The following is a 14,645-nucleotide window of genomic DNA, read 5'->3' as shown; positions in this document are numbered from 1 at the left end:
AACGCAGCGCAAATCGCTGCGTTGCATCACTCTGCGCCAGGGAGGCGATTCCATGGGCTTTACATGGATGTTTCTATGCAACATCCATGGATTTTTGACGCATTCCCAGATTTATGACAAGTGGGAGACTTAGGAATGCGCCAAAAACCTACGCCTGCCCAGGTGAGGCATAATTAGGAGAAACACTTTTATTTATACTTGTTTTTTCCTCTTTCTACGTGTTAGGTGTGCTGCATTCTTCAGCACACATGGAAAGAGGAAAAAGCCTCAGGAGTTTGTTTCAGTATAGGAAGGTGCCCTTTCCTGCACAACAACAATCCTCCTTACAAGGCAGAGACTCTTGCACCATGGTGGGAGGGTGGCTCCGTTGATGCTAGGCAGCCAAAAAGGTGCCAGGGAAGGTGAAAAGGAAGGAATGAGCTGCATTAACTTCAATACGGTGCATTCCTGCCCTTTCCCTGTCACGCAAGGCAGCGCAGCAAGCTGATTGGCTGAGCTGCACTGCGTGACTTGGCCATATTTCCATTGGCTGCATTTTCTTTAGATCAGCAACCACCAGGAGGTATGGGAGGTTTCTTATTTAAGTTATAGATGTTCCCAGCACAAATGCCTCACTTGAGTGGCCATCAGCACTCCTTTTTTAAGAGTCATAGCCTGGCTGTGAACTAGCAGAGTTTTAACAATTTGATGTCAGTGCCCTGAAGGAAACCAAGACACTCAGCTTGTCACTTGTACTTCAGCTAAGTTATGATTTGGAGGCAAGTTATTGTGTTCCCCAAGCTCTGTTTTTAAAAGATATGCATGCATGTAGGAACGTCAGATCTATAAATCTATATGAGTAATTATACAAATAGCCATTCACATAATATTCTTATTTATAATAAACATATAACTCCAACTAACTCACTGAGCTATGCTCCAACGATTTCTTCTTGTGACCTGGAGGTAACACATGGATCTCTGCAGCAAAAGCAGTAACCTGCTGAGCTTGCTACATACAATACAAATCTTTAACCTGTGTTTTACTCGCTCTGCTTTACAGCAGGCACATTAATCCTCTGTGCTATTTTATGATGACTTGTGACTAGATTACCCACAGCTTTCCCCAGCAAGCACGTTTACCAAACAAAATAATTACTATTATTATACCCTGAATATTATTGGGTACACAAAGATCTCTGGAGCAGGTGCCACTATCTGTAAGACATGTTTAAAAGGCACTGAGATTACAAGTGAGTAAGCCAGAACAGATTTACTACCACATGTGTCCTTCTAAACATATGTGTAAGCTGGCAGACTTCGCTACTCATGACTCAGCCCCTCTGGCCTCACCGCTTTTTGCTGTAACCTCTGACCCCCAAATTCATGAGATCCTAAAGTATTTATTTTCCATTTCCAGCGCTGCTGTATGTCACTCATGGGGGAGAAGTGCATATTTAATGCACGGTTAAAACGCATTAGCATGTTAGTCACGATTTCCAATGTGGAAACCTTGAAATGCAGGCTGGGATTACTCTGGAGACGAGGTTAGAATGTGAGCAGACATCCAAGAGTCTCAGATAGGTCACGATAGGCCAGACCTCTTTGAGTTTGCACTTGTGCAAGTTAATATATTACTTACAGAAGCATGTCCCCTTCAGAAAGACCCTCCTACCATCAAGCATGCCAACCTCCCTGCCCCCAGCCCCCCAGTCACATCTATCCTCAGCTCCTCAGCGTGGCATAGCCTTTAATGAGCCTGCGTTGTTGCTGTTTTCTGTTCTCAGGTATTAGCGCCTGCCAACACATGTATGCACGTCGAATAAGGGTGATACATTGTGGTCTGGGTGTGAGAGAAAGTGTAGGGCTGGCAAGGCCGGGTGGCTCACAGAGGTGGGTGGAAGGGTCAGACCTGCCGTGGAAAAGAACGAGCTATGTGTGCCTACGTGGACTCTGACTCGACAAAACGCCTGGCGTATCGGATGTGACATCACAAGTCCATTGACTGGCAATGACGTCACTGGGTTGCCCCCTTGTCACACAGATGGCGAATCAACAGCCTCCTATTTGCTGGTAAGGGGCTGGGGGTGAGTACAAGTAGTGGACACAATTATGGGAAGTTACTACAGCTCCTAGACGCCTGTCTGCTTTCTGTTCTTTTCATTATGATTTTTTGAGGCTAGGAGCAGGCGTAGCGAAGCTAGGGCTACCAAAGTGCAAGTCCAGGGTAGCCACTGCTGCTATTGCTGAATGACGTCCATGTCTGTCCAGTGCAAGCTCAAAGTAGGCGCAGGAGCGCTGGATCCATGCCAGATCTTCGCGAGACCCTCGGGAGATACATATACGTGCAATGAAAGAACATCGAGTTTCTTTTCATATCTGCTGGTAACCATGAAAAACTGGCATGGATCCCCCACCTGGACTTAAGTTGGGCATCTCTAGTCTGGCCCCATTGTGCTCAAAGTCTTCTGGCAAACCTCCATCTCAGGTCGAAGGAACTGCTGGGGCGGTCCATGTGCATCAAGAAAGATCTCCCTTCCCAGGGAACAGGGCCCTGATCCTCGGTGGAGGAGCCAGGGGCTCAGTAAAGTAAGGATCTGGAGGGTCTGTAGGTAGCTTTCCCGATAACACGGTGGACGAGCCCTCAAAGCGCACATGTCGTCCCATGACAGGAGTCAGATGGGAAGCGAGCTCTGACATTCTAGCACACGTCACTCTGCCTTTTGGTACTTGCAAATCTTCATTTAGAATGAGAGCACTACAAGTACCAGAATGCAACCCGAAGGAGCAGGACAGAAGTGGCTCAAAGGCTGAAGCAGTCACCCAAAGGCTGAAGAAGTGAGTATCGATTTTAGCAATGGCTTCAGCATCTTACACCATCCATATCCCGGTCTTTTCTGTCATATCTCTGCTTTTTGTATGCTAGCTTTCTTTTCATATAGTGCTTTATACAGAAGCTTTGCCAGATCTAAGCGCATAAATATTAGTTAAAAATAAAAATCCAATTGGTCGCACACTGCTCGTCCTACCAGCGTGTTACACCAAAGCATTGTGGTCCATGAAGTAAGCATCAGCGAGTGCGCCTCTGCCAGAGTCTTAAGCAAAAATCAATGTTGCGTTGGCCATCCCTGGACACGTGTTTCGAGGTTGTTACCTCTCATCAGCAGGGAATAGGCATGTGTGTCGGGTTGCTGCGTAGGCTGCCAAAAAAATGTTCTCAGGTCCGGTACCACTCGTGGCACGCAGGTGCGTAACCATGTGCTCGTCAGCCCCACCGGCTCAAGGGAGCGTGAATATAAACAAAAATCCAATTGGTCGCACACTGCTTATCCAACCAGCCAACGCGACATTGATTTTTTCTTAAGACTCTGGCAGAGGCGTACTCGCTGATGCTTACTTCATGGACCACAATGCTTTGGGGTAACACAATGGTAGGACGAGCAGTGTGCGACCAATTGGATTTTCATAAATATTAGTTATTGCTGTATAAGAACATTGGAACGTTGGAAGCTCCATTGAAAACAATGGAGTAGCTCCAGGCTTATAATGGCTGGTATAAGCCCGGAGCACCAACATTCCAATGCTTCTTTGTGGCTGTGAACAAAGGCTTCAGGGAGCATGAGGGGATTTCAATCTCCTCGGGCTCCTTGAAGCCTTTCTTTTATGTGTTAGAACATTCTGCCCTCTAGTGGCAGAATGTTCTAATAGCCTTATAGCCCTTTCTATCTGGCCTATACTGGCTATTAAAGTCCTTCTCCCTTGTTAAAGGCCCTCGCCGAACGCTCGAGCGGGCATTTAATAGCCGTTATAGCCCGCTACGGCGAGCTATAAGGCTATAGTACAGTTTAATCTTGCAGATGTTGGAGGCAAGCCTCCAACTCACTGAGCCTTCTTGCCTTCACAGTGCTTGATGCAAGCTAGGAACCTTCTCAACTGGGACTCCTGGGGGCGTGGGTCAAGGTCAGAAAGAGCCAAGAGGTCAAGCGAAGGTCGTACCTTTTTCAGAACCTCGTGCTTGCTGCTGACATCGGCTGTGATCGCCAGGTCACTCACAAGCTGAGAGTCCAGGCAAGGCTAACATGACCTATCATCCTTCAGAAGTCGATAACTTCCCTACCATTTAAACATTAATTTGTTTTGTAGAAAAATAACAACGGTTAGTGCAGGGCTTATGAATCGGAAACTGTTGAAAAATGTATAAATCTGTACTCTTAAACAATATTATTAACATTATTATTGTTGTTGTTGCTATTGTTATCATGATTATTATTGTTATTATTATTATGATTATTATTAAGACTATTATCATTATTTTCATTATCCAACATTCCAAAGCCGTGACACTTGGTCCCGTGTTGAGTGTGTTAGCTGGACTGTCTATTTTAACAAAAGGCACCCTCTCTCTCTCTCCCCGGATTACGGTTGTAGATCAGTCTGTTCCCGGCTTCTCCCACCAGGTGTTGAATTTGGGTGGGTGAATAATTCCGCTCCGCCAGAAGAGTTTGCAGAGTTTTGCCCACTCCACGATATGCACAGAGTTCCGCAAAAGTCCGCGTAGTGACACGGAGTGGAGTTTTTTCACCTGCGTGGCTCGCCAACATTAAGTTGGTGCGCGTAAGTGAAAAAAATCCCATGCTAAACCTCCTTCCGGTGAGATTTCTCAACACGGGTGATCGCAGCAGGTCTCGACCACTCGCATTGAGAAATCTGTTGGTCGCATTGAGGAAGCTGCTACTCGCGAGCGGCAGAAAGCAGCTCCCTCTGATGCGACACACAGTGCCGTTCAGTGGTTTTACAGCATGATACAAACTCCCAGTACTAAAAATCAGCGCGAGCAGCACAACCTATTACACTCCGCCACTTGCGGAACCCTGTGGAGCAGGCCGGAGTTTTTTCAGCACTTCGTGGTGTTCCGCGGAGCAGTTCTCCCCGAACTCCTTAGACCAGGTGCACTTTCCTGATTTGTGCCACACTGCGCTCTTATCTAGGTTTGCCCACTGCAGAGGAAGACAGTGCACCCATTTACAGAAGAAAGAGTTGTCCCTGGCACAAGTGAGAAGTGTCAAAAGCCACAACATTGCTGGGGAGAGCGAAACAATGAAAGAAACCACTACTCTGTCTTTTACTAGAGAAGGATCTTGTTCAGGGGGGCTCCCTCCACTGGTGCAACCGGTGCAGTGGCACCACAGCCAAGAGGTCTGAGGGGCCAACTGAAACCGGAATATTGCTGTATTATATAATTCAGACACGACCCGGGTAGCTCATATCCTTCCTTTCAGTAGGGTTCATGACACACTGGCTATTCGGCTCGCCTTGCCTCATTTTGAGAGGGTACAGGGTGCCGCATAGGCGGGTGCAGCATTTGACTGCTCCGGTGTGTGCGGGATATCTCTGGGGACCTGGGCTTTCCACAATTATAGTAGATTTGCTATACAGATTGAGCTTAAATAAAAATAATCATGATTTTTTTAGCAATATCTTGCAAACGTGTTTTGAATACTATTGCTTCCTCAGGGATCATATTTAATGGCAGCTGTTTACACATGAAAATAAGATACAGCTCAAAATTTCACGAAGGCCTGTCTGCATATAGCATTACCAAAGGAAATGATGGACGGAGTGTTGAACATTGCAAGCACTCACCCCCAGTCAACTGATCTGGGTTTAATCCATCACCGTTCTTTAGCCCACTCTGCCACCCCAGTTCAGACATGGCCATATGCAAATCAGTCTGACCCTGTGCCTCATGGGAACAGTCCAGCCCGAACTGCCAAGCCATGTCTTCCCATCAGTTGACTGGGGGTGAGTGCTTGCAATGTTCAACACTCCGTCCATCATTTCCTTTGGTTTTGCTTTGTTCGCCATAAGTTGGCAGGGTATGCTCAGACGTGAGTCCCTTGCTCACTTTGCCACTGGATTCAAGCGGGCCTGGTTGAAGACGGCTGAAATGCCAGAAACCGGTCCTAGGAAGCTTGTTTCCGGTCCAGGGAAGACATGGCTTGGCAGTTCGGGCTGGACTGTTCCCATGAGGCACAGGGTCAGACTGATTTGCATAAGGCCATGTCTGAACTGGGGTGGCAGAGTGGGCTAAAGAATGGTGATGGATTAAACCCAGATCAGTTGACTGGGGGTGAGTGCTTGCAATGTTCAACACTCCGTCCATCATTCCCTTTGGTTTTGCTTTGTTTGCCATAAGTTGGCAGGGTATGCTCAGACGTGAGTCCCTTGCTCACTTTGCCACTGGATTCAAGCGGGCCTGGTTGAAGACGGCTGAAATGCCAGAAACCGGTCCTAGGAAGCTTGTTTCCGGTCCAGGGAAGACATGGCTTGGCAGTTCGGGCTGGACTGTTCCCATGAGGCACAGGGTCAGACTGATTTGCATATGGCCATGTCTGAACTAGGGTGGCAGAGTGGGCTAAAGAATGGTGATGGATTAAACCCAGATCAGTTGACTGGGGGTGAGTGCTTGCAATGTTCAACACTCCGTCCATCATTCCCTTTGGTTTTGCATATAGCATTGGCACATGTATAAATGCTTGAAATTAACTCAAGCAGGACCACTGAAGTTATGCGATCTGTGACTGGGGCATTCTCCACATAATTATAGATTTGCCACGTAATCCATCCTCAGCATAATCTGTAGATTTTAACAAAAAATTGTTTTTAGCTCAAGCAGATCAAAAGTGACTAAAAAGGCAGCAACACGTGTTTCTGCACAATGGAAAGCCCTTTGAAATTTGGACTGGTCACTTTTAAATTGCTTATTGCTTCTTTTGATTGTTATTCTGTAAGTAATGAGGTGAAACCTTTGCCCAGAACGTGCACTGATGACAAAATAATGAAGCAATACTATAACAAATGCTCCACATTATGCCTCATTATTTAGTCAGCTCTGCCGCATAATTCCACTGGCCCTGGCTATAAATTCTGAAGAAGCGGTAGCATCATGAAGCCCATAATGGCATAGTATTGACATAAATCCATCACAAAGTTTCCTTTGAAGCGCAATATGTGTGGGAAATCTGCTATAGTTGTGGAAAGTAATGCATATTACATGCTGTAAAACAATAACAGTTCTTGATGGGTGGCGACTTCAAACAATGTTCATGAATACGCTTTACAACAGCACAAGGGGCTGGTGTTATTCTGGGGAGAACCCCATCCCACAGCTGGGCCTGCTCTTCCATTATCTCTTGAGAACCTTACTGTGTGCTATTGTCTTGCTACCCCCTAGTCTGACCTGTAGAGTTCGCCGCACCAGATGAATGCCAAACTATGTGCTACTGGTATTTACCAGGGCGGTATTACTGATGGTAATTGCATGAATCTGGTAAGGAGGGCCTTACATTCATTGCAGGTAGTTATTCTACAAATCTGGGTTGCAGACAGACCTGCAGAGTGTTTCTGTACATTTTTAATGTATAGTATTTAATATATCACCCATGTTCATTCTTCATTAGTTAAGTCTCCTCTGTGAACGGCATCAATTAAATCTCTGCGGAGTCCTTGAACCCCTTCCATTTTGCCTTTCTTGATTTGCTACTCTCAGAAGTTGTTCTAGGCAGAGCCAAGACTAGGCCTCGCCAGAGCTCCGCTATGCGGAACTATGCGAAGTGACCAAAAAACGGCACAGAGCTACGCGGAGTTCCACAAGCGACGGAGTGCATTAGGTTGCACCATTCACGCTGAGTTTTAGCACTGGGTGTTTGTCCCGCACTGGAAAATCAGCGCGAACAGCACCGTGCGCAGTGCAAGAGGGCGCTGCTTCTTTCTGCCACTTGAGTAGATGTTCTACTTGAGCAGCAGCTTCCTCAACGCGAACAGACGGTTTCCCAACGCGAGCGATAGCAGCCATCCGTGACCGCCCGCATTAAGAAATCTCCCCGGGAGGTGATCTGGGGTAAGATTTTCCTCACTCGCCACTAGTGAGGAAAAATCTCCACTCTGCTATGTGGAGCGGAGTTTTCAGAACTCCGTGGGCTACATAGAGTGGGGAAAACTATGCAAACTCCGCGAGTGGAGCGGAATTTCACGCCAAGGCCTAACCAAGACTCAGATCCACCTTTGATAGTCGTCCATTTACACCATACCTTTACTGGCCAATAGGGGTCAGCAGTAAAGGAAAATGCATGCTCAGATTTACCAAGACTTCACGTTGGCACAAACAAACACAAGGTAAGCCCAGCGGTGCATGCTATGGACTATCCAGCGCAGAAGCTGTTGTGCTCTGGAAAGGTGCCCTCTGCCCAGATCGAACTCCGCCTTGCACTGCTATGTGTCACTCTTTCGTCAAGGTGGTGAAACAGGGCAGATCATAGCAAACACCCTTAGGTTAGAAGTCAAAGTCCAACCTACTACGACAGTCAGTGGGGCTTTCGATAAATAGCACTGCATACTTGCAGAAGACGCAAACGAGTGGAAATGTGCTCATTTCGTTCCTCTGTGTTGTCTATATATTGGAATTTGTACTGGAAAGTTGTGTTTCCAGTACATATCCTACACTGGACACCCAAACTCACCTCTGCATCACGGTGCAAAGCTGTGCATTATGCAAGGCAGCTGTGATTGTGAGCCAGAGATGGCACCAGCAGCAAGGCACATCTGGATGCTGCGTTGCGTTGCATGAAGGATTAGTACATCTGGCCCCACGTCTCTGAAGAGAGCGATAGCCGTACCTGCCAGGCCGCAGTCTTACACAGGGCACCATAAGTCAGGTACAGGAGGCCTTTAAAGGAGCAGTCTCTTTTTTTGTATTTTGCCTTTTCTTTTCAGCTGCCCCACATCTCCCTAATCTGCCCATCCTGTGTCAGTCGCATTCTTTGTCTATTTTTGTTCAAAGATTTTTTGTGTTTTTTAATATGTCACCCTGGTTAAAACCACAAATAATTAAATACATTTCATCAATGGGAGATAAAGGCAGTCCCTTTACTGTCTCTAACTTTCTCAGATTGAATATGCTCAATTGTTGGCACTTGTGACTTTCTAATATTTAGATTGAGTGTGACATGGGGGCTGCATTACATGTATTTGGAAATAAATAGTGACAAGGTGTGGGGTTAGATTTCCAGGGATATTTACACTGGGCAGGCTCATGGCAGTAGAGTCTTATGCAAATGTGCAACCAAGGTCCATGTGATTTTCTTTGATATTCCACTGGTATCCATATTATGTGTGTGGCTTGCAGATAACTACATCACAGCCCTGGCATCTCACAGCAATAAAGAAAGATCTCTGTTGTCAAAGTCCTCCCATGACACTGCCTACAAAGCTACTGCAAACAACCACGGCTTCTCGATTCCCACCTAAACATTCAGCTGTTGAAGCAAACACCATTGTGGGATGGTCATTGAGGCCTCCAGCCTTCTTGAAGGTCCTGCTTCCATCCTTGGGATGCCCCCACCAGAGCCACAAGATGGCGCCCGGCGCCCCTCCCCCAGGTCCCTGTACTCACTGTAGAGGAAAAGGCTGGTGTTTGTGAAGCCCAGCTTGTTGGTGGCCACGCAGGTGTAGTTGCCGTAGTGTTCCTCGGTGACGTTGGAGACCAGGAGGATGGAGCGGCTTCCGGTGTTCTTGATCTCCAGGCCGTGGGCGCTGTTTATCCTGAGAGTCCAAGAGAGAGAAAGAGCCAAGCGGACAAGATTACCAACATAAGTAATGAAGGCGGGCAACTGGCAGAGAGAAACACAACGCGAGCTGCGACTCCCAAAGCGCTAACTGACATGGACATCCAGTGCTGGCTGGAGTAAATGCAGGGGAAGCAGGGAGAAGAGGAGGACAGGAGTAAGGTGGGGGTTCATGTGCTCATAACTTGCGAGAAATTGCGTGGAATTGAGTCAACGCTATAGTGGTCTGTGAGCCACGCCATCATTTTGTTTGCAAGACAGGGAGCTGAGTTTGAGTCTCTGTTTAACCCTTTACATGCTTTGATGATGATAAAGAAATCCAGGATGGATGGACAGGACAAGTAAGTGTATCCTTGTACCTCTGAAGTGAGATGATTGGAGCAAAAGCCCCTAGGCTACATGTATGTATGTATGTTCGCGTGTTTTAACAATGTGAAACACTAGCAAGGGACTTTATGACGTAAGACGTAGATCTGATGTGAGATGTCGGGAATCTTATCTTTCAGTTTCTGGGCTGATGGAAGCTACTAAAAAAGTCAACCGGAAGAGTCCCCCTGGCTTTCTGCTCAGTGAAATGGAGAAAGGGCTAGCGCTCAAATTCAAGTACCAGCTTCAAGGCGCCCTGAAAGGTCTTCCTATCAGGAACACAGTGGCTGATTTGTAATGAGCATCAATTGTGCTGTCATGGACCTATGTGAGCATGCAGGAGTCCTAAAGCTCAAAGTAAGGAAGGTGAAGGGCTCAGGGTCTGGAAAGAACAAGCTCCAAACAGAGTACAATGCAAATGTTTATGTACATTGGTTTGTTTGGTGCTCAGTTCAATACTCCGCTGCTTTTAGGTGCTGAGTGACAGGAGAAATCCCATCCTATTTTATCAACAAATAGTCTTTTTGGCCAACAGAAAAAGCAAAAATCAGGCAGAGATGCCTGAAATGGACAGTGGGCATCCAGCTCTTTCTCTGCCAATCACACCAGACAGAAGGTGAGCTTTGTCCCCTGAACATGGAGAGGGACAGCAGGAAAACAATGTTAACTGAATACGAGACAGAGTCTAAGACAGGGAGGCCCACCTTTGAACACAGGGGTCTCCATGAACCGTGCTTACGAAATGTGCAAGATGACTCGTGTCAGAGGCCCCCTGCTGGTATGTAGAGATGTACCCCCCTGTGCCCCATTCCAGGCCTGCAGCAGAAACAGGCATTGATTTACTGAATCTCCCCCACAGACTTGTTTACTCGGGCATATTCCGCCAGTGCCTGCATAAACAAACCTCCAGCAAATATCAGACTGGAATTATGGCTTGCACCCCGCCTGGAAATATCTGGAGAGGGGGGTTACAGTCAAATTAAGCACAAGCACAGGAGAAGAACTATATTTATTCCGTGTTATACTATAAATCTGGAGATTGCAAAGTCAATCTTGGCTTTCCTGTTTCTGCCAAGGGTAGTAAATTTAATGCCTCTGTCTTGATGGTTGTAGAGAAATCCATCAGTCGCTGTGCCGTTTTCCTGAATCGTGTCATTATTTGTGCCGGGTCTGCAGATTTTTAAAGTGTTGGCAGGGGCGTAACAAACGCCCCCGCAGCCCCCGCGGTGCGGGGGGCCCCCAGTCTTCGGTAGGTGAAGGGGGCCCCCTCAGCTCTGTGAGTGAAAAGGCTTGCTCTAAAAAGCAGGTGCAGTCTGCAGCCTGCTCTGCGCTCCTCGCGCTGACCCAGGGCAGGACTGAAGAGAAACAAAGTAACAAGTTACATTGTTTCTCTTCAGTCAGAGCCCGGCCGGAAAAAGGATGGGGCCCGCACTCTTCAGAAACACCGGGGCTTTTGGGAGAGAGGTTAGACAAGTAAGGAACAGGACAGATCACATTCTGCAGCGTTGTCGGTAAGTCTAGCAGTTTTAATTGTGAAGTTTTAATTGTGTGCTCCTTCAAAAACATGCTATGTTGTGGGTTGAGAACAAATGCCTAATATGTTTTAAAATGCAGAATTTACATTTCTACAGATAGGTTACCTGGGACTTTAATTAGTCCCAGCTGTAAATATCCTCCTGTCCTGACCCTCTTCTTTGTCTCACACCACTAACAAGTGCAGGATATGTTACCTCCTGCCAGGCCCGGTTCTAGAGCGTGGGGTGGGCCGGGTGGGCCAGGCCCACCCAAACATGAGCCATGGCCCTCCCAGTGAATCTGCCACCGATGTACAACTACAATAAAAACTGTGCAGATGACTGGTGATTTACGATCCTGCTGCAGAGTAACCATTTGTCTGTTGGTAGTTTTTAAATGCTGATAAACTGAATTTTATGGGAATAGCTCAGTGGGTTACTACCTCTGTCACAGATATCCTTGTGTTACTTGCAGTTCAGAAGTTACTATCCTAACATAGGACAGTGACCTATGAACTGTCTTTAAAGAGCTGCATACAAACTTCGCTTTTTTGTATTGTGATATAGTTAGAACTTCTCCATTCCTTCATTATTCTAATGTTGCCAAAAAGAGTTTGTTTGGGAAGTTATTACATTTTTATCAGTAAAGCTGACCCCCAACCACTGGAGTACTCTTTAAATCCTGAGTTTGTGCTTCTCCAGTCCAACCCCCCGTAAAATATATTGCCCACCAGTATGGATGACGTGATTTCTACACCTTGTAATCCTCATTGGCTTATGTGACATTCCCCATAGACTGATTTATTGTCTCTGTATAATGCGTGCTGTTATGTAAAGTACTGTGACACCCTACACTCATATGAGTAGCGCTGTACAACAAATGGAATGGATATGAGGGGCAACGGAGAGATGAGGGGCACAAGTGGAGGGTGGCAGTGAGGGAATCCGAGGAAGAGGTCATGGGGTGGGGAGCTACGGAGAGATGAGGGGCGCTGGTGGAGGGTGGCAGTGAGGGAGTCAGAGGAGGAGGTCACGGGGAACTACAGAGAGATGAGGGGCACTAGTGGAGAGTGGCAGTGAGGGAAGCCGAGGAGGAGGTCCTGGAGTGGGGGTGGAGTTGCGGAAAGATGAGGGGCACTAGTGGAGGGTGGCAGTGAGGGAAAACGAGGAAGAGGTAATGGGGTGGGGAGCTACAGTGAGATGAGGAGCACTGGTGGAGGGTGGCAGTGAGGGAGTCAGAGGAGGTGGTCACGGGGTGGGGGGAACAGCAGAGAGATGAGGGGCACTAGTGGAGGGTGGCAGTGAGGGAATCCGAGGAGGAGGTTACAGGGTGGAGGGGAACTACAGAGAGATGAGGGGTACTGGTGGAGGGCGGCAGTGAAGAAATCTGAGGAGGAGGTCATGGGGTGGGGGGGAACTACAGAGAGATGAGGGGCGCTGGTGGAGGGAGCAGTGAGGGAATCTGAGGAGGAGGTCATGGGGTGGGGGGCTATGTAGAAATGAGGGGCACTAGTGGAGGTTGGCAGTGAGGGAAGCGGAGGAGGAGGTCATGAGGTGGGGGAACTACAGAGACCTGAGGGGCACTAGTGGGGGGTGGCAGTGAGGGAATCCAAAGAGGAGGTCACGGGTGGGGGATCTACGGAGAGATGAGGGGTGCTGGTGGAGGGTGGCAGTGAAGGAATCTGAGGAGGAGGTTATGGGGGTGGTGGGAATTATGGAGAAATGAGGGGCACTGGTGGAGGGTGGCAGTGAGGGAATCTGAGGAGGAGGTCAGGGGTGGGGGGGAACTACAGAGAGATGAGGGGCGCTGGTTGAGGGAGCAGTGAGGGAATCTGAGGAGCAGGTCATGGGGTGGGGGGAACTATAGAGAAATGAGAGGCACTAGTGGAGGGTGGCAGTGAAGGAATCTGATGAGGGGGTCATGGGGGGGGGGAACTACAGAGAGATGAGGGGCACTGGTGGAGGGTGGCAGGGAATCTGAGGAGGAGGTCATGGGGTGGGGGGAAATACGAAGCTATGAGGGGCGCTGGTGGAAGGTGGCAGTGAGGGAATCTGAGGAGGAGGTCATGGGGTGTGGGGGAGCTACAGAAAGATGGGGGACATTGGTGGAGGGTGGTAGTTAGGGAGTCTGAGGTGGAGGCTATGAGGGGGAGTGGCTATGGCGAGATGAAGGGTACTGTTGGAGGGTGGTAGTTAAGCTATCTACAGAGAAAGAGGTAAAAAAAGAGGTCAAAAAGACGTTTGCACCAGCAATAAAGCCGGCCCTGTCATGGCCTTTCTGTTTTCATTTATTTAATTAACAGTCAGGTGATTAGGACAACTGTGGAGCATACTTTATCATGCATGCTAATTATTTTTACTGCTATATTCAATGTTTCAAGTTTGAAGGTGATTTTACTATTGTTTTTTACTGGGAATAGTGAAAGTGGAACTGAATGGTGGCTGATATGGGGCTAGGGCCCAAGGTCAGGTGTGAGATAAGGTGTGATGGAGAAGGGTGGTAGAAAAGTGGATAATCAAGCCTGTAAGAGAGTGCGCTGCAGAGTCAGAGGTCAGGTGGAGGTAGTAATGAAGAGGGTTTCTCCCTGAAGGCTCGCACAGAGGAAGCCCGGGTAGTGTCACTTGCTAGATACTCCCACCTTAGAAACTTCCTCTTCCCATCAAAGGGACATTGCATGGCAGAAAAGCACTTTTTGAGAGTGATAACATTTAGAAAGAGACTTTGAAAAGAGTGCGTTTTACTGTGCCTTGTAAGAGTAAGGAGAGATAAAGGAGGGCCCAGAAGCAGGCCTGGCTAGATATATAAGCGATAAATCGGGCCAGCAGTGGCCCACCCGAATGTACCCTTGGCCCACCCAAATAAAAATTCCCGGAGCCGGGCCTGCCTCCTGCCCCCAATTTTACCATTCCCCGTCCCACCCTTCGTGTTAGTTGGCACTAGCTTGGTTTTATTTTACCTTTGCCAATGCTTGATTACTTGCTTGCTGTGCTGGAAGGAGAGAGGGCTCCTTCCTGTCCACCTCTAAACAGGTGCCGGGGACTACAGAGAAAGGGGGCCGGGATTGACTACCCTTGTTGCATGTGACAAAAAATGACCTAGTATTACATTCTCTCTATAATGGTGAGTTCAAATCAGAACATGCCAAATGTGGCCCTCGGGGTA

General features: G+C 47.8%; 1 protein-coding gene across 2 annotated transcripts in view; it reads right to left on the bottom strand.

Moving 5' to 3' along the window:
- LSAMP (limbic system associated membrane protein) overlaps positions 1–14,645 on the bottom strand; it is a 1,027,936-nt gene that overhangs the window by 117,833 nt on the left and 895,458 nt on the right. The window contains exon 6 of one of the 2 annotated variants that reach the window (XM_085621152.1): positions 9,431–9,579. In XM_085621152.1, the coding sequence (XP_085477278.1) occupies positions 9,431–9,579 (149 nt within the window). Of the gene's footprint in view, positions 1–9,430; positions 9,590–14,645 lie in introns of both variants that reach the window. The other variant, XM_085621151.1, reaches the window with a different exon arrangement.

Source organism: Triturus cristatus, chromosome 8 (genome assembly GCF_964204655.1).
Source record: "Triturus cristatus chromosome 8, aTriCri1.1, whole genome shotgun sequence".
In the NCBI taxonomy this organism is placed as follows: Eukaryota; Metazoa; Chordata; class Amphibia; order Caudata; family Salamandridae; genus Triturus; species Triturus cristatus.
The sequence above is the reverse complement of the archived record's forward strand: the minus strand, read 5'-3'. Positions and strand labels throughout refer to the sequence as shown.